Source organism: Eublepharis macularius, chromosome 4 (genome assembly GCF_028583425.1).
Source record: "Eublepharis macularius isolate TG4126 chromosome 4, MPM_Emac_v1.0, whole genome shotgun sequence".
NCBI classification, from domain to species: Eukaryota; Metazoa; Chordata; class Lepidosauria; order Squamata; family Eublepharidae; genus Eublepharis; species Eublepharis macularius.
In genome coordinates, this window is record NC_072793.1 from 163,763,892 (window position 1) to 163,783,012 (window position 19,121).

The 19,121-nt window shown below is 44.7% G+C and overlaps 1 protein-coding gene and 1 non-coding gene across 2 annotated transcripts in view; both read left to right on the forward strand.

Moving 5' to 3' along the window:
- LOC129329179 (carnitine O-acetyltransferase-like) overlaps positions 1 to 11,347 on the forward strand; it is a 31,763-nt gene extending 20,416 nt beyond the window's left edge. Inside the window, exons 6-14 of the mRNA XM_054978623.1 lie at positions 522 to 696; positions 2,339 to 2,517; positions 5,105 to 5,205; positions 5,997 to 6,116; positions 7,759 to 7,881; positions 8,678 to 8,813; positions 9,482 to 9,544; positions 9,844 to 9,981; positions 10,808 to 11,347. Of these exons, the coding sequence (XP_054834598.1) occupies positions 522 to 696; positions 2,339 to 2,517; positions 5,105 to 5,205; positions 5,997 to 6,116; positions 7,759 to 7,881; positions 8,678 to 8,813; positions 9,482 to 9,544; positions 9,844 to 9,981; positions 10,808 to 11,023 (1,251 nt within the window). The 3' untranslated portion in view covers positions 11,024 to 11,347. The remainder of the gene's footprint in view (positions 1 to 521; positions 697 to 2,338; positions 2,518 to 5,104; positions 5,206 to 5,996; positions 6,117 to 7,758; positions 7,882 to 8,677; positions 8,814 to 9,481; positions 9,545 to 9,843; positions 9,982 to 10,807) is intronic.
- Positions 6,353 to 6,424, forward strand: TRNAC-GCA (transfer RNA cysteine (anticodon GCA)). The gene has a single exon. It is a non-coding gene; the product is annotated as a tRNA-Cys (tRNA).
- Positions 11,348 to 19,121: the final 7,774 nt, after the last annotated feature.

Genomic DNA, 19,121 nt, shown 5'->3' on the forward strand with positions numbered 1-19,121 from the left:
TTTAGTAGGGATTTGTGATGTGATATTTTGGGATCTGTGATATTTTGGTTTTATCCTGACCTTTATGATAGTTTCTTGTTGTTTGCCTACAGTTACATGAAAGGAAGACAACTTTGAATGTTAGATGATGGCCCCCCAAGGCCATATGCAAAAAGTTTTATTACCACACATACCAGTAACTTGTATGCAAATTTAAGGCAACACTCTTATTCTCCTTAGGGAAATGCCTAGTCTTACTTTCAGGTAAATAGGATAGTTTGTAATCTGCCTTGAGTCCCTTTGGGGAGAAAGCAGAACAGAAGCAAATTCAGTTAATAAATAGACCAATGGTTGCCTGACTAGATAGGTTCATATAATCTTGGGTATTTGTAATGGGAGACTTGAGGATATGGTCTCCAGTGTATCATATACCTAAACCTTCTGGGGTATTATAGACTAATATCAGCAGCCTAAATTGTGCCAGGAAGGGAACACTGCTCTGTCATGAACCCATGTACTTCACTGCTATACTCCTTCCTCAGTTCTTCCAGCTTGAAGTTTATAACAGCGATGGAACGCCTCTCACTGTCGACCAGATTCACTCACAGCTCCAGCGAATCCGTGGACAGTCATGGAAGACTGACAAGGAGCCCCTGGGGGTGCTGACCAGTGACCACCGACACACATGGGGACAGGCTTACACCACTCTCATGAGAGGTATATTTTGAGGAGGAAGGGGCTGTAGTCACCATCATATTAAGTATGTAGTCGCAGTGTGCACTAAATTTAACATTTTCTGTGTGGTTCTCTAAACCAGAATAACATTTTCTGTGTGGTGCTCCAAACCAGAAGTCACGTAATACTGTTTTTCATTAGGACCAACCGAAATACCACTAAATGATGTGCAAGCTTTTTGTGTTCTCTGTAACTCTTCATTGGCTGGATGCTCAATTTAAAAAAAAAAGGCAACAACAGTGAAGGAGAAAAGATAAGGTGTTCAGGGAATGATGGGAAAAGCCCCTGCTTGAAGTTGCCCAGTGGACCTTCCCTTGGTGTAATACTTAAATATGGCGATGCCAGTACCAGGATTAAGAATTGGCTGCAAACTAGGATGTACAACTATGGTTTGAAGAGCATTTGCAAACCATGGTTTGTACTAAACGTTGGTTTGATGTTGCATTAGCTAGCAGTGAGCAAACTGTTACCAGCACAGAAGGCAACAGTTCAGGTCAGGCAGTTGCCCTTTGTCTCTACATGTAGGTCTTGTTTGTCTTCGTCCCAGAGTCCCTGGGACCAAGATGTGGCTTGGCAAGCTAATCTTTGATTAGTTTGCCAAGCCAAGGTTCTTGGCCAGGGTTAAAGAAGCTAACCATGCTTAAGCATGATATGTGTACATGACCTGTTGGGGTGCGCACAATTTTTTTTGGTAAATCTGAATTTCCTTACCAAATCTGAGAGAAAAATTGGAATTCCATGAATTCCGAATTGATTCTCTAATTCGGTTTAGCTATTTCTGAAAAATTTGGCCATTTTTTTTTATGGGAAAACACTCCGGGGGCCATCTGGTGGGATGGAGGTGTCATTTTTCAACCAATCATCACCAGATTTGGAGGGAATCTACTCATGAGTGTCCTCTAAAGAACCCCCCAAGTTTCATGAAGATTGGACCCTGAGGGCCAACGTTATGGGCCCTAAAGAAGGTGCTCCCACCCATTCTCCATTCCCTATGGGGAAAGTATCTGGGGGCTCTCTGGTAGGCCGGGGTGGCATTTTTCAAGCCAACTCCACCAAATGATCAGGGGACCTACTTCTGATTGTCCTCTAAAGACTTCCTAAATTTCAGGAAGATTAGACCTCGGGAGCAAATTCTGTAGGCCCCTGAACAAGGTGCCCCATTGTTTCCTGGGGGGGGGAGGAGTCAAAGTTGACTCCCACACCATGGAATAAGGCTGCAATGGCCAAGGCACACTCCCCAATGCAAGCTGAGCTGATCCCAGAGAGAGCCAAATTGAAGCAAGGGAGTGGAATCCCCCGGAACCAAAGTAAAGAAAGGGGACCAATATCTCACCAGAGAATCGCATCCACGCCACCCAAACCAAACTGAAGCAAGGAACATTGTTGCAACTTAGCCCAACTGAAGCAAGGGAATAGAACCCCCCCTTCCTGAACCAAATTCAGTATTTTAATCCAAATTCCAAACTGAATTGCACACCCCTAGTGACCAGTGCAGGAAGCTGGTCACTTCTGCTTTCTCTGTTGGGCTTTTTCGCAATGATATACCAAGACTGTGTAGGTAAATATTTTATCGGTTGCACCAAAGTGGTTCCTGGACATTATCTTGTGTATTCTTCACCTCTAGACAAGCTGAACCGGGATTCGGCACGTGCCATCCAGCGTAGCCTTTTCACGGTCTGCCTGGACGCGCCTGTTCTGAAGGTGTCGGATGCACGCGCATCAAGCCGTCTTGCAGCACAGATGTTGCACGGGGGTGGCAGCTACTCCAATAGTGGTAATCGCTGGTTTGACAAGACTTTGCAGGTGAGAATGGGTTGGAGGTCGGTGGGAGGGGAGTCCTCCCTTGGAAGCCTGGAGGGGCAAGACTGCCGTGGTCTAATTTGAGCAGTGGGTATAGGAGTATGGATTTGCCTTCCTTGATCATAAACGAAGTAGATTCAATTTCTGTTCATGTGTGTAGGGGAGGTGGTAGAAGAGACTGCACCTCTTGGACTACAGTTGGAGGATCACGTTATGGAAGGCTATCTTAGGCATATAATGCTGTAAGCAGAAAGAGGAGGTAGATCCTGTCTCCCTGCTATGTTCGCTTTCTATTTGCTTTTTTCACAAGTTTGAAGGAACATTCTGTGCTGGAATCCACCTGCGGCAGGAAGTGGTACGCTCTATTATACCACCTCTGCATTTTGCTGCCTTGCATTTGTGAACCAAGCCTAGCAGTCAAACAGCCTGTGATATAGTCCTCTTGAAGAATAGCATATCTAAATGTTGCCTCATACTAAACAAAAATCACCACACATGGAAGAATAGCATTCTACCACCTCTGCATTCTAACAGTAAGACTGCATGTGGTACAGTCTCTTGAGGTTTGTCATATTTAAGTGTTGCCCCACATTGAAAAAATATTAGCTAATATGGAAAAGTAGCATTTGGGGTCCAAGGGTAGACTACAGCAGAGGGCCCCATTGTGGCATCCATGGCACCCGCCAATACCTTTCCTGGTGCCTGCCAAGTGTTTATAGAAAGTGAATGGACCCGGGCAGGGCTCTTGCCCCACAGGGCCTCTGATTGGCCATTCGAGATCTTGTTGGATGTGCAGAGCTTTAAAAACATTTGTTCAGTGACAGCTGCCACTGCTGTGTTGGTTTTATTCTCTATACACTCCTCTTTCCTGATGTTTTTTTTTAAATTACCCCCTCTTCTCCCTTGTACTTGGGGTTCCTCTGTGTGTGTGTGGGGGGGAGCATTCCAGAATTGATCACAGGATTGGAAAGGTTGGGGACCCCTGGACTAGAACTTAACGTTCGTATGTAGAGGGTTTTACTTGGGGGGAAAACCATTCAAACATGAGGACACTCACTTACATTCTGAGGTAGTGTGGTTCAGTGAGGACTGCAACACATAGTTTTGCCATTTTCAAGATTTGGTTCTGAAGACTATACCCCTTTCAAACTGCAGCTGGGGAATCACACACTTGAATACTTCCCTCACAACATAGCTAAACTATTTAAAAACGCCTGCAAGTACAAAACCACAGGTGATTGAAACCTCTGTTTATGAAAGTACTATACCTCTTATGACCAGATCCAGAGGATAAACAAAGCCCATGTCATACTTCTTAAGACCATCCAAAATAATGGAAAACTGTGCAAGCATTAGCGTTCTCCAGAACTCTTCATCAGAGTGGATACTTAAGAAAAATAAAAACAGGGTGAACAGGAAAGGCCATAATCTTACATCCCCTTTCTTCATCCTGTATAGAATGCCAGGTTGGCTGGAATAAAAGGTTGTTTTGTGGAGCTGGTATCGGGGAATATGAAGAGCAGGGTGGGGATCATGGTTGTGCACGCACAAAAAGAGTGGTTAATCAAAGGTAATACCAAACAAAGCATACAAGTCCTTCTTGCCTTGCTGTATATTAAGCATGTATACTACTAAGTATACTGCTGTATACTAAGTGTCTTTTTCTGTGCTTTTTGCTGGTGTTCTGCCCTCTGACACAGGTGGATGGTTTTGAATACTGAAGAAATAACTAGTGGTCTTAAAATCGTTACAAAAGAGATCCAAGAAAACAAATAACTTTATTTTTGTTAGCATGCTTTTAAATGCTGGTTTCCTGTATTCCCTATAAAAGAGCCCCACAGAATTCAGATAATAAAAGTGTTTTTTCTTCTGATTTGTGAAGAAAATATTAAGGAGAGGCAGAACGGGAGGGGCTAGAATCTGGACTGTCCTGGTGATGGCTGGGCAGAGGCCTGCCATCTTCCCGGGAAATTAGTGGGGCCTAAGGGAAGAAGTTAGCCTTGCCTCTCCCTCGCCTCCCACCCGCTGGAAAATATTCATAGTTAACTTTTTATATGGCCAACATCTAATTTTCCTAGAGAGCCACTGTGAGAGGTAAAGGGTTCAACATTTCTAAAGCTGTATATGAGCAAGTGCTATTGGATGTTTTTCTTTGCTCATTTTGCTTTGGGTTGACAACACGGGGAGGAACAGAGTACATGTTGCAGGGCTGGATTAACATGCATACAGGAGTAAAACAAACTATTTCATCAGAAGCTGATTTGGCATAGTGGTAAAGATAATGAGCTGTGACCTGGGAGGTCCTTGGTTCAAATCTCCTCTCTGTTACGAATTCAGTAGATGGTCTTAAACCAAGCTATTTTTTCTGTCTCCACATTCCTCCTTCTGCAATGTGGGCATATTGGCCTGCCTTACAGGGATGTTGTAAGTGCTTTGAGGACACTCCTGTTTTGTGTCATTTTGTTCATTTGTAGGTTCTTCTCTCTGCCTGTCGGCTGCAGAGTTTGTATGAGAAATAATGTCAAAGTGAATCTATTGCTACGTGTTGGTCATCTATTTTTCCCTTTCCATGCAATTTCATGACTTGCAGTTCATTGTGGGAGAAGACGGCTCTTGTGGGGTGCTTTATGAACAAGCAGTCGCTGAAGGACCTCCAATCGCCACCATCATAGACCATGTCCTTGACTACTGGTAATGGCCTCCTCTCCTTGGAGGGGAAAAGTGGGAGAGATTGTTTGGATTGGGGGGGGTCGTGTGTGTGTGCATTCAAGACTTCTTGTTGGACTTGATGTGAGAGTTGTAGTAAGGAGGAAGAATAGGATTTCTGTTTTATGGCAAAGTGCCTGAGTTCCCATAAAACGTGAATGAACTCCAGAAGGCTTAGTCGTGTTCATACCTGTTCTGGCATGCTAACTCATCTAGCTATTACGGAAACACCGAGAACATCATGAGCAGGGAGTCCGAGGATTGCAGCAGGAAGGGAGAAGCACAGAAGTTGCCCTGCTCCTTCCATCCACGGAAATCTTCAACTAGATCGAAGGCAATATAAGCATCAGTATTAATAGGGCGAGGAGTGTTAGAGAAAGAGAAGTGGAAAATTCCCCTGCCTGTTCGCCTGGAGGTGACTCTTAACTTCCCAACCAAGGCTGGCTGTTTATCAGCCCTTATTTTCATGGAGAAGTCCGAAGGCCTTGTCCAGAGACCCATTGTTCTTGTGTATATGGAAGAATTCTTGCGTGTCTGGCCACTCTGGGCATCTTCCTGCGTTGCTCCACCCTGCCCTCTGTGTGGGGCAGGATTTCTTTTGTTTAATTGACAAGAGATGGTGAGAAAAGGAGAGTGGAAGGTCAGGTTTTCTGACCTTTGAGATGATAGACCGGGGTGCAGGCTATATGGAGAGGAAGTGATGCAGGCCTTTCTTAATATTAGCTGTTCTGCGTGAATTTAATGCATCTGTTTCTCCCCCTTTTTCCCAATTCCAGCAACGATCCTAACCCAGTTCGTGCTCCGTTGATCCCTCTACCTTTACCCAAAAAACTCTACTTCTGTTTCACTCCAGAAATCAAACGTGACATTGAACATGCCAAGCAAAACCTGGACATGTGAGTATATGTGTGTGTTCAGGATGCCACCATTCATTTTGTTAGTCCTGCCAACTTGTGGATTCATCCACTGGCTGGATTTTTTTCACTGTGATGAGCATGTATACCATGATCAGCAGATGCTTATATGGAAAAGATTAATAGTATGAAAGCAATTATACTAGGAGGTATAGAAAGGAACTATGTGGCAAAACCAGTATCTATAAGTAGACTTCCAGGTAAGGTGAGTGTATGCAGGGGGTATAGCTCAGAGGTAGAGCATTTGACTGCAGATCAAGAGGTCCCTGGTTCAAGTCCGGGTGCCCCCTTATTTTTAATTTTTTAAAAAGATGAAATATACTTCAATTTACTTCTATATTTAAGAATAAGGAGGGCTCAAAATCCAAATCATGTGGGTGAAATTCAGATGTACTCCATGAAAACTGATATGTAAAAAATTTGCTAGTAAAAGTGGGAGGAAAATATGGGACAAGCCATATTTTTCTTAACGGCATATCCTTGTGTTCTGAAAAGTTGCCTATAGAATGTTTTACTGCAGATCAAAAGATCTCTGGGTCAAGAAAGTTTTGTACCATTTTTATAAGTTTTACAAAATAGCAATACCAAAATAATAACATTGTGTGCTTCTAAGCCCTCCTCCATCTGGGCAACCAAGATTCTTCTCAGTGGCTCAGGCCCTGATTTAGGGGCCCCTGCCCATCTGAGGCCAGACAGGTGACAACCCAAGAGAGGGCCTGCTTGGTGTTTGTCTCCCTCCCAGGGCTTTTTTTCAGCTGGAACGCGGTGGAATGGAGCACATGGCACAGAGGGCAATCTCAACGGCCCTCTGTCTGGAGATCAGGGGGTGGGGCCACCAGCCATGTGACCATTTTCTCCGAGGGCAACCCACTGAGTTCCACCACCTCTTTTCCCAGAAAAAAGCCCTGCTTCCTCCATTGTTGTCTTTTGTCAGTGGGTGAATTTTGTTTTGTTTGGCATACTTCCCAGTCGCTGTTATTGGCCTCCTTAGTGGTTTTTGGTGTCGTTTGTATATGTTTTTTATTGAACGATTATATAATTATTTTAATATTTTTAATGTTGAAATATTTTAATGCTTGCTGCCTTGGGGACCCTCGCTTTCTGGGCCACGGCTTGTGTATTTTGCCTTCCGCCGTCATTGCTCTGTGACTTTCCCCCTTGTGATAATTTTTCACTTGTTCTTTGTCGGATTCTCTGCTGACTTTGCTTGATAGTAATCATTCGTAAATGGTTCTTCCTGCATGGATACGTCTAGTTGCACATTATTACAATGGCATAACAGTAGCACAATGCCCGACAGTGTGTGAAAGCACTGTGTGACTTTTGCAGAGCTGAGCAAAAAAAAAAAAATCTTCAGTTTTAACTTTGGTGTGGTGGAGCTTGCCTAGCATTTAGTTTTGGGCTACCTTATATATGGAAACTGCGTCAGGAGCATTGTGATGCCAAATGTACATATTTTCTTAAATACATAAATGTCATCCTTTGCACTGGCCTTGAATGAAAGGGGTTTAAAGAGCACAGTTTAGGTCTGACACTGCATCGATTGAGGGGAGGACTGTAAGTCATGAGTGAAGGATAGTGGCCGAAGTTACCAATCTGCTTGTTTTCCCTGCCTCTATCCTAGCCTCATCACAGATTTGGATATCAGCTGTTTCACTTACCAGGGGTTTGGCAAGGATTTTCTCAAACGCCTGGGGCTGAGCCCGGACTCTGTTCTGCAGGTGACACTGCAGCTGGCATATTACAGGTGAGATGATTGCCTAGCCAGAAATGCAGAAATGCAATTTATACCAGTACCCCTTTCCGTCTGAATTCCTCCTTCATGCCTCAAGGTCCCTTCTCCCCCAGGAGCAGCATTTTGTGGAGATCGGTGGGAGGGTGAGGCATGGAAGTTCCCATTCCACCAGGAATTTTTTTTATCTCAATTGAACCCATGGGCATAGAAGGGTGCAATTCTTCTTAGACGTACAGTGTAGATATGGCAGAAAAGAGACTCTCAATATGTTCTAGACCAGTGGTTCCCGATCATTAGTCCGTTTACCACCAGTGGGACACAGAAGTAGTCTAGGTGGGATGCAGAGTTTTCATATCCCCATGTTCACCCACAAGCATTATGTGCTGTCTCCTGCTGACCCTACCTGCTACAGATTATCCATCGATGAGTTTTTGGCATGCAAGTGGTAATCTTGGACACTCGACGTTTCTCCTAATCCCCCTGTCCCCCCCCTGCTCACCAGCAAGTATCTTTGCCGCTTCCCACCAGCTCTACCTGTCAGGGATTATCCATTGTGCTTTTGCAATTTTCCGCGTCCTTAAAACTTAACTGTAAATGATAAATATAATAATAGAATGCCTGTAAACATATAAATGGGGGGAAAGTGGGCTTTCAGCTTCTGTCGTGGTGGTGGACCCAGATTCCTTGACAAAAGTGATTGGTGGGATGTAAAAATGAAAGACTGAGAACCACTGTAGTGGACATCTGGGAGGTGTAGTTGTGTGGGATGTGTGTTAGTCTCTCTACTGTGCCTTCCTGTCTCCTTCAGAGCACATGGGGAACTGTGTCCCACTGCTGAGTCAGCCTCACTCCGTCGCTTCCACCGTGGTCGGACAGAGACCATCCGCTCCACTACCTCTGCTGCACTGGCCTTTGTCCAGGCCATGGCTGATGATAAGCGTCAGGTACTCAGCTCTTTCCCCCAATAAGCCCTTGTGCTTCAGTCCAGATTAAAAGTACAGCCCCGAGGTGAAACTGCTGCAGTGACTGTAATGATGAGCATTAATAAGCTGTTAAGCCTACACACTATCATGCTTTGGGGCAGCTCTGGAATTCCAGCTTTCTGTAACGCTTCCTCCTCCTCTTTCCTTCAGAGATCTGCACTTGCAGGGTCCGTTTGGACCTTAGAATTTTTGAACGGTTCTGAATTGAGCCAGCCTTCTTATGTCAGAATTTTCCTTCTGGGTGTGTCTCAGATTTTTCTGCAGTCCTCAGGGCCTTGAAAGCCTTTTCATATGGGTCCTTCTCTGTTGTGGAGGAAATTTCCTCCTCTTATCAATTTGCCTGATGCCAAGCCATCCAAGCTCTAGTTGCACCGCAGAACTTTTCAAATCGATTTTCCCAATGCAAACTAGATAAACCAGTGGTAAATAGTTATTTTAGTGCAATATCCGGTGATGTGTGGATGCAACCTTAAATTCTCTATTGGGTTTTATGGCGGGTTCTTGAATTCGTCTTTTGTAGGGGTTTTTTTTTTTATTGTTTTGATGATAGTCGTTTTTAATAACTGGGAAGCTCAGAGGTACATTGTAAGTAAATAAATATATACTGTTGTGTTGCATTTCTACACCAGGCTTCGGAGAAGCTGTCTTTGCTGCAAAAAGCAATTAAGGTCCACAGCACCCTCACAGAGCAGGTAATTGCCTCCTGTTATGGGAGCGCTTCAGGGTAAGAAGAAAAGACACGGCGTGGTGGGAGGTGTCACCTTGGCTGGTGTGCTGGTGCAGACACCCAATGGGAATCTCTTCAATAAGCAGCATGCCAGAATTCCAAATGGGGGGGGGTTGGAGTGGGATTTTCCGCAAAGGAATGCAGAATGTTCCGTCCTGTTGCCAGGAAAGAATGTACGCAAGAGAAGTAGTGTCTAGGTTTGAGGGTTAGCCATAGAAAAAAATTCTAAGTGAGCATTGACTCCCCATTTGTTTCATTTCTCAGGCTCTGGATGGCCAAGGTATCGACCGCCATTTGCTGGGGCTAAAACTGGAGGCCATTGCTGACGGCTTCCGGGTACCAGAACTGTTTATGGACACTTCCTACGCTGTTGCCTCTTATTGGAAGCTCTCTACAGGGCAGGTACCAGCTGCCAGGACCTCATTTTGTCCTTATTATTCCCATTCTGTTGCGGAGTACAGTGGCAGGCTTGACAATTTACGGAAATTTATTTTTAAAATGCAATTGCACTGTAAGCCTCCTGAAGAACTGCTTGTTGGTGAAGAGAGGACTATAAAAGGAAAACCAAGGGGGAACTAAAAATATGTATCCTTTCCAAGTACACGGTTTAAGCAACTATGGCTGCAATCCTAAGAACATTTTCCTGATAATAAGCCCCATTGAACATAATGGGACTTACTTCCAAGTAGTTTAGTGTTGCTTTTGGTAATTAGCACTGTGCAGGATTAAGCCCTTTGTATTTCTATGTTTTCTATAAACTTGCCAGAAGAGGTAATCTTTGCTAAATGGCTTGATTGCAGTAGGTCTTGAGAAAGCAAACTGGGAGGATCATATGGGAAAAGTCTTAAGATTCTTGGGAAAGGCCATGTTGTTATTTTTAATGAGAATAGAATTGCTGGAGCAGGGCCTTTCCAGTGGTGGCACTGAGGCTTTTGAATGCCCAAGGCCTTCCTAGCGATATCTTTTAACATTCCGCTATTTCACTAGCTCTCTAAATCTGCTTTGTAGGATAATGCAGTTCTATAGTTCCTGGTGCCTGTTAATTCGGTGACATCATGCGATGCGTGTGTGTGTTTACACTGTGTTTCAGTGTTTGAGTGGTTTTTTTAAAAGAGCTTCAAACTTAAGGGAAAGTAAAAAAAAAAAAAAAACCTTAAGGGAAAGTAGCATATACTTTTTTCAGATGCGTGGTCACGGATTGCTGATCTTTGTTTCCTTTCCCCCTCAGGTAGCTGCCCGCACAGATTGTGTGATGTGCTATGGACCACTGGTACCCGATGGCTATGCCGTCTGCTACAACCCTCTGCCGGCCCATGTTAACTTTTCTGTCACCGCCTTCAATTGTTGCCAGGAGACCAACGCTGAGCATCTGGCTGGAAGCCTTCAGAAGGCACTGGATGATGTGGGAGCCTTGCTAGGGAACCGTAAAGATGGGGAATTATGAACGTCATCCTTGAGACACACTCCATTCCTCTTTTCTTTCTCCCTAGACCACACCTGACTTGGGCTTACAGAGAGCTGTTTGCCTTGTGTCAACATTTCACCCATAATTCCATAGGCCCAGGATCTTTGCACTGCCTTCCTCTCATGCCAAAGCTCACGATGCAGGTCTCTTTCAGTCTTTCCTGCTGACACTCCTTACCCATAATGCTCTTTGTAATCCACCAGAGTTCCTAGGGTGAAGCATGTGTTGGTGGGGTTTTTTTTACACACGGTCTTAATACAGAGCCCAGTCTAATTTATTTCCAGGTTGAATAAAGAAAAAGATACTTTCAAAAAAGGTCTTGGCTTTTAATGTTTTTGGGGTGAACGGAAAGAAACAAGGTAGGGAACAGTATTGGACCAGGAGATCTTGACGTCTGCAGAGCCACAGGATAACCCTGGGAAAGGCCCAATCACTCTGTTTCTGTTCTATATAAAATTAGGTTTATTTTGATGTACCTCACAGGGTTGTTGGAAGACAATCTGTGAGAAAAGGAAAAATGGTACAGCATTATATAACCCTAGCTGTGCAGAGGAGCCTTTGTGACACAAACATTTGGTCAACATTGAGAGTAGGGTTACCAGTCCCCTGGTGGAGGCGGGGGATTCCCAGCCTCTGCCTCCCATCACCTCTCACCTGGCTGGTGTGTGTGTGTGTGTGAAGGGAATAGCACCAGGAGCCCTGTGGCGCTCTCCCGCACACTCCAGAGGAATTCCTTCTCATGCTGGGCATGACATAATTCCCAGCACGACAAGGAAGACCTCTGGCCTATGCATACGTGCAAAAGTGAGTTCTCCCAGTATGCTTCCCCCCATCCCCTGGTTCGGGCTTCAGGGACCCGGCAACCCAAATTGAAAGTGGTTCTACAAAAATCAAGCTCAGGATGGGTAGATAGGAAAGGGAAGAACAGGGGGATTTAGTTAGTGGGGTGGGTCAGCCTACATCTTGAATCCCACAAATTTTGAGGAGATTCTCAATTCTCAAATGCCAAAATGGCATGTAGTAATGGAAGTCTAAATCTAGAAAAGGAATCCCCAATGTGGTGCTGTAGGCACCATGGTGCCTGTTAAGTTTTTAGAAAGGGGGGGGGGTCAAGTGGGGCTTTTGCCCAGCAGGGCTTCTGGTTGGTTGTACAGATCTAAAAAAAAAATTGCTTTGGCAGCAGCTACCACCAAATCACAAGAATCTTCACTGTATTACTGAAGGTAAGCTGAGTGTATCCAAAAAAGTATTTCTGAACAGTATGTTCATTTTAAAAGGCATTCTGTTAAGCAGAGCTTCTGCCTGAAATGTTGAAGAGTTACTATTGTTATGCATAATCTTCCTTCCTGACAAATTGAGGTTGGCTCAGACACCTGCAGCAGCAGCTGTTTTGTGGTTGCACCCACCACCCCGAGTCAGATTTCCAAAAGTGCCTACAGGCTCAAAGTTTGGAGGGCCCTGATGTTGAACCTGATACAGTACTCTGCATGAATTTTCTGTTGAGATGATGAAATTTAGCTGTGGTTTACCTCATTTCAGTATATATAATTCTCAACATGGCCAAATCTGTGGATGCTTCAAGAAACGAATGCCTTCAACGGCCTCTGCTAAGCAACCAAAATATTATTGCCAGCCTTCAAGCCTTGGTTTTTATCAGTAAAAGGTAGGGGGAGGTGTAGGGCCCTTCGTAGGGCTGTTTTGGCCTGCAAGGGAAGGCTCACCAGGGCTAGGCCCAGCCGCAACCACTGAGCGACTTGATACCGTGCAACTTTGCAGCTGCTCAGTTGCTTGGTACGGTTCAACAGCAGCCTCTCCATGAAAGCCAGTGTAATGTAATGGTTAGAGTTTCAGACTAAGAGCTGTGGGAGATCCAGGTTTGAATCCCTGCTCTGCTGTGGAAGCTCACTGGGTGACCTTAAGTTAGTCACAGACTCTTGTCTAACCTACCTCACAGGGTTGTGAGGATAAAAAGGAAGAGAGGAGAATGATGTAATCTGTTTTGGGTCTCCATTTTAGAGAAAGGTATGGTATAAATAAAGTAAGATAAGTATAGCTGAAGATGGGGGCAGATAAAAGCTGGGTTGATTGGTGGCTGGGAAGAAGCGAATGAAGTGAGAAAAGATGAGGACATGAGGGTTGCCAGAAGGAGGGAAAAAGAAAATAGCGTTAAGAGAAGGGAATACAAGAGAAAATGAAGGGCCCCCCCTCCCTGGAAGTTCTTGTGGGGTCCCCACTACCCAACTGGGCCTGGCCTGGGAGCTAACACCGCCCAACTAGGCCATAGTTTTCCTAGACAGGTTGCCTGAGAGGGAAGAAAAGCTGAAGACGAGGGGACATGTAAAGGTAGGTTAGCAGGTAGTGTGAAGAAGAGAAGAAAACGAAGTGGAGAGGCTGTAGGGGCTTTAGGGGAAGAGGAAATCGGGGGGGGGGGGGAAATGAGATGCCTCCTGCAAGTCCTTGTGGGTTCCCCGCTTGTTTTGTCTACATAGAGACTTTTGTGATAGAATTTGGGACGAGTATGGGTTGGATCCAGGACAAGGATTGTTGAAGGACTGTGTACCTCCAGTTTTCCCAGGGTTGGAAAGGCCTGCTTGGAGAGGCAAGTTTATTCCTAGGGTTGCAGGGCCTGTGGAAGTAGCCATGCCAGTTGGGGGTCCACAGTGGGGAAGACAGCAAAATCAGCCACCCGTTATTTTCTGGTCACAGAAGGAGGAATGGAATGATTTTTGCCTCCTGACCTAGGTAGCTATTCATTTCACATGGGTCTCCCATGGCAGCAGGAATAAACTTTACTAGAGTTGGAAATTATTGCTGGGAGGGGGGGGGGAAGCCCAGGAAGAGCAGTGACCATCTTGGCTGGTCATGGGACGCAACCCAATAAAGGTGTGATATTTGAGTTGTTCTCATTAACAATTCATTTTGGCAGAATGTTGACTTCTAGGCTTTCCATGTCGAGAATAAAAATTATCACTTGGTATTTTCCAGAATTTCACAGATTTTTGCACTGATGTTAATTTTTTTCTACAAGGGATGTCTTCTACGGAAATCTTAGCATGGCTATTTTGTAATTTTATGGCTCACCGTTGCTCATCTCACTGTTCTGGAACAAATTCACGGCGCCATGAAACCTTGTTGACCTTGCCCTAACAACCCCACAGGCTTGTGATGGTAAAATGGCAGGAGGAGCAAAAAACATAGGCCACCTTAAAATACCATGGAGGAAGAGTGGAATGAAAGGCAATAAATAAAGAACGGGCCTCTGTGATTCAAATGTGTATCTTCCTTTATTTTAAATACTAGCTGTCCTGAAGAAAGATACCGTCTCAATCCAGTGGGGATGACATGTTTTGATGGAATTCCCATACAGTTAGACAAGCACTCTGAGCTTAATTATAAATGTGGGTGAAATATTTTATCCTTTTCCTGCCCACTTATACTGCTGTTTCAGTGCCGTATCATCCACTACAGTGAAAGACAGGGCCGTGCTTTTCTTTACAAGTTGGATGTATCTTTTGATAACATTTGAATAGTAAATCTTTAAAAAATATACAGTGGAAGATTCGCAGAAGTATGTTCTTTTCACTAACATGCCGTGCTTGCTTCACACACCCATGAGCAGTGCATGATTTTAATAGTTTAGATACCTTATACCTCATTTTTCTCCACAATGGGAACCCAAACTAGCATGATACCGCCCCCCCCCCCCCCCCGCCCTCTGTTTATCCTTCTAACTGCAAGCCTGTGAGGCAAGTTATGCTGAGAGTGTGTGACCAGCTCATTCGGCAGACTTCTCTGGGAGGGTGGAGATTGTCCCATATCTTGTTATGAGCACTCCTGCTACAACATGCCAGCACTGAAATGTGTGGACTTCTACTGAAAACATTGCAAGCGGTGCAGTGTGCAGCACTGTGACCTATCGTCACTTGTAAACTATTCAGAGTTGCAATCAAGAAGAGATGAATGTTCATATATGAACTTGCACAGAACCTCATGTAGCGTGGCCAGATCTATCTGCTCCATTACCCCCTGCTGTCCCTCCAAGGAACTCATGGCAACAAAATGTGGATCTCTCTCTTCCATTTCCCTCTACAACAACCCTGTAAAGCAGGCTACTCAGTGTGTGACAAAGCCATAAACTGCCAGCAAGCTTCATGGCTGAGTAGGGATTTGAACCCAGAACTCCCAGTTTTTTTTTAGTCTGAGGGCCAAGCCACACATGACGAATGACACTTGAACGGCAAGTGGATTGAGTGGAGGGCAAGTGAACAGGGAGAAATACACTTGCTGTTCAAGTGTCATTCGTCATGTGTAGCTTGGCCCTGGCACTCTTAACTGCTACACGGGTGCAGTGGGCCTGTAATATGGGGGCGAGAAAGAGATTAAAGGGTCGACCGCTGTTGTGGGAATTGCTGTATATGAGAGTACTTGGGGACTGCTTCCATGAAGGAAAACGGTGTCGTGTGTGTTGCTTTTGAATACGTTTAGCCCTAAAAGGACCTCTAGCAACCCTTGCCCTAAATCTGGAATGATGGTGCCATTACCTTATTATGAGAACAGTTTGGGGACTGCAGATTGTTACCTAGCGGCATCCGTGGAGAATGCGTGCAGCCCGTGCGGTAGCCTTAAAGGGCAGCAAGAGACTTGCCTGTCTCTTTAAGTTCGCCCCCTTGTGAGTGTCTTTTTCTGTTTCATTGCTTCTCATCATTGGGAACAGCATCTTTGCAGTAAGGCAAAGACCGCGTGGCTCGTTCAGGGAAGGGAGAGGGGCATAGCAGACAGGAGGCGGGGAGGGAGTTTTATTGGGGGGGTGACGCAGAGGCTTTTTTCCCCCTGCTGGGTGTCCCCCCCCCCCAACTTGGTGGAAGCCACGTCAGAGCAGCAGAGATGTCTTCCGAGAAAGCAGGTAAAGAAGAATGAGGATGGTTGTGAATGATGCTGCTGCAGTTGTGTCTGTGTAGGTGGGCAAAAGGTTAGAGTTTGGCTTTTGTGTGAGGTGCGGATGATTAGATCAGTGTGTTGGATAATGAATGGTGTGAGGGGGTAGGCAGAAGTGCAGGGAAGATCGCATGAATCTGTATGTGTGCATTGTTAAGAAAGTGCATTTATGAGAGGTTGTGGGAAGGAGGCCATGCTTACACAGTGTGCATATATATGTGTCTTATATGTACAGAATTAAAGGGGTGTGTGCAAGAGGGGGGCAGTTGATATACTATGATGCAGCTCGGGTAGGGGGTAATACATTGTGTGCATGGGTCTAGAAGAGGACTACAGTTTGTGGGGGGTGGTTAGTTGGTATATATGTTGCTGTTTAGTTGGTGGGATTGTATTTGTGGAATGGTGTGAGGGATGAACATGTTTTAAGAGAGCCCAAGAGGTGTGTAGTCAGGTATATATGAGAAAGATACTGGGCATGCAAAGACAGGAAGGATTTTGGGTTTGTTTTGAGCATGAATAAGAGGCTGTGCATGTGTGCAAGTAACACAACTGCATGTCTCCATGGAGGTCACTGAGAAAAACACACAGGCATGTGGGTGATGGTGTGTGTGAGCCTGCATTTCTCCAGGGAGATGTGAGAGGCTCTGGTATTTTGTGCAGCAGTGGCAGTGTGTTTGGGCAAAAGTGTGTGCGCATCAGATTTGTGAGGTCATCCATTAGGAGTTTGTGTTTCGGTGTGTGTGTGTGTGTGTCATACAGAGTGTGAAACTGTTGTAGAGGATCCCTCAGGTATGGAGCAGGGAGCCAACGTTGCTGATAACGATGTGATGTCATAGTTAACACGACAAACCTGGTTGTACCGTTTGTGCCTGTTCCTCAAAGGTTGCCTGCAAGTATGTCTCTCGGGAGAGACTGTGTGTCTGGGTGTTAAGTGTGGGGGAGGAGGAACATAATGTAATTTAGATGTGAAGCCAATGGTTTTTGTATGAGTGTTGGGGGGAGAACTGAACCACGGTGTTGTGTGAGACTATGAGTCAGCTGATCTAATTACACGGTCTCCCTCTCTGTGTAGGACTGTATTTGAGCTGGAGGAGTATAGGTTTGTATCTTGATGTTTCTGTAAGCATGCTTCAGGGTTGACCATCTTATAGAAGATTCAGTGGAAATGTAAGGAGACTGTACTGTGGAGTTGGCATGTACATCTGGTTGCAGTATTTAGAAACTTTGCATTGTGCCTTCCAATGTTTACGTGTGGGGAATAGAAAGAAAATGAGGGTGCAGTGCTTTGGGTTGGTTAAATAGCAAAATCTGACCTTCTCCACATTCTTGGAGTCTATAATGAGATTTTGTCAAAGGTGTACTTCAGTGTGCTTGAAGTCCAAATGTACTCAATTTACTTGAATTTCTTCATTGCAGTCATATAAAAACACACTGTGTTGACCTTTGAATTTCCTCCTTCCTCAGAAAGGCCCTCGCCATAAATGGTGTCTGCAGAAAAACTTGGCAGGGGGTCACCTGAATCACTTAGATGCAAGTGTGGATGTATCAGAGTATGTTACAAAGCCCAATAAATTTATGATTCTGGGGGGGTAGGAGCCCCCACTTGTTTCTCTGTGGACACCCATCACACAGTCACAGCACAACCTCCAAAAACACTTTTCCATAACAGTTCTTGCACTCCCTCCTGCTCTACACTGGTATAGTTCACTCAACAAACAATTCTGCTCTTCATTCAGTCAACATCCAACTAGCCTCTCCATACGCACCCACCATCTCATCTACAGCACATAGAATCCCTGCTCATAAATACCTTTCAGGGGAAACTGTTTGATTGGACATACACACTGCTGCTGTCCCACATCTGTGCACCTCCTTCAACACATGCTAATAACGGTTAGCTCCTCTATGGCTTTGTCCCTAGCGTATTTTGTCTAATGGTCAGTGATAAACGTACCTTCCTTGAATATACCCAGTCACTTCATAAGCTAGTGGCTATCCCTACATCATGTGTTAATTAATTCCAAAAATTAATTATGTGCTGCAAGATAAATACTTGCTTGGGTCTGCCCTAAGAGTGTTGCCAATCATCTTCATTGACTGCCTCTATGAGAGAGAGAGAGAGGAAAATTTCCGCCTGTTTGATTTCGCCATTCTGTTTGGAATTTTCGCAAACTTCTAGAATATCTCCCATCAGTCATCTTTCTTTTTCTCTTCTTTTTAAATTAAAAGCATCAACCTCTTTAGCTTTTCCTTCTAGGAAAGGTGCTCTAGTGATTTAGTTTGAAATAACATTTTTTTAAAGGAAGGAAATAACATAAAACAGAAGTCCTGTGTGGCTCAGGAAATCTAACGAAATGTATTCCACCATACGTTTTTGTGACGCTGAGATCACTTCTTCACTCAATCTGAAGACATGGGCTTTGCCTTGCGAAAGCTCATGCTGAAACAAGTTTTGTTAGTATTTAAGATGCCATTGGATTTCTGTTTGGTTTTGCTACAATAGACTTACATAAATGTAAGAAGAACTCTGCAGTTCTGGATCGGACCCGTAGTACATCTAGTCAAGCATCCTGCTTAACACAGTCAATCAGTTGTTTGGGAAGTCCAAACATGGCATAGGTGCCAAGGCCTTCCCCTTGGCTACCCCCTGGAATTATTTTAAAGGAGGAGATTGAGAGCCATAACACTATGCAAATTCACTGCATGTCACTCTGAGGGCATGGAGAATGGTCTATTGCCTACAACTAGCCTCCCCTCCCATAATGATTGTGGGGAGTTAATGTTAATCACATATTTGAGATACTGTAGATGCATAACTAACTCCCATGCACAAAATGGCCTTGAAATAGGCCTCTTGCTACTTTATAAACTATGTTCAACCCCACAACATTTCTTTGAGGGATGTCATCCATATATAGGCTGAGGAACAGCGAATAGCCCAGGTGAATATTGGGATTGGATTTCATCCACCAGCTTTTCCATTTATGAAAGAGGAAGGAAGGACCCCTCTTGACCGTGGAATTGTGGGACTCATATGGATAAAAGCCACACAGGAATGGATGGGAGCTGCAGTGATGAAGATCCAGTGCAAAAACCTAGTAGGATACAATCCAGCATTAAAAAATCTTGGAAAACTGGTAGT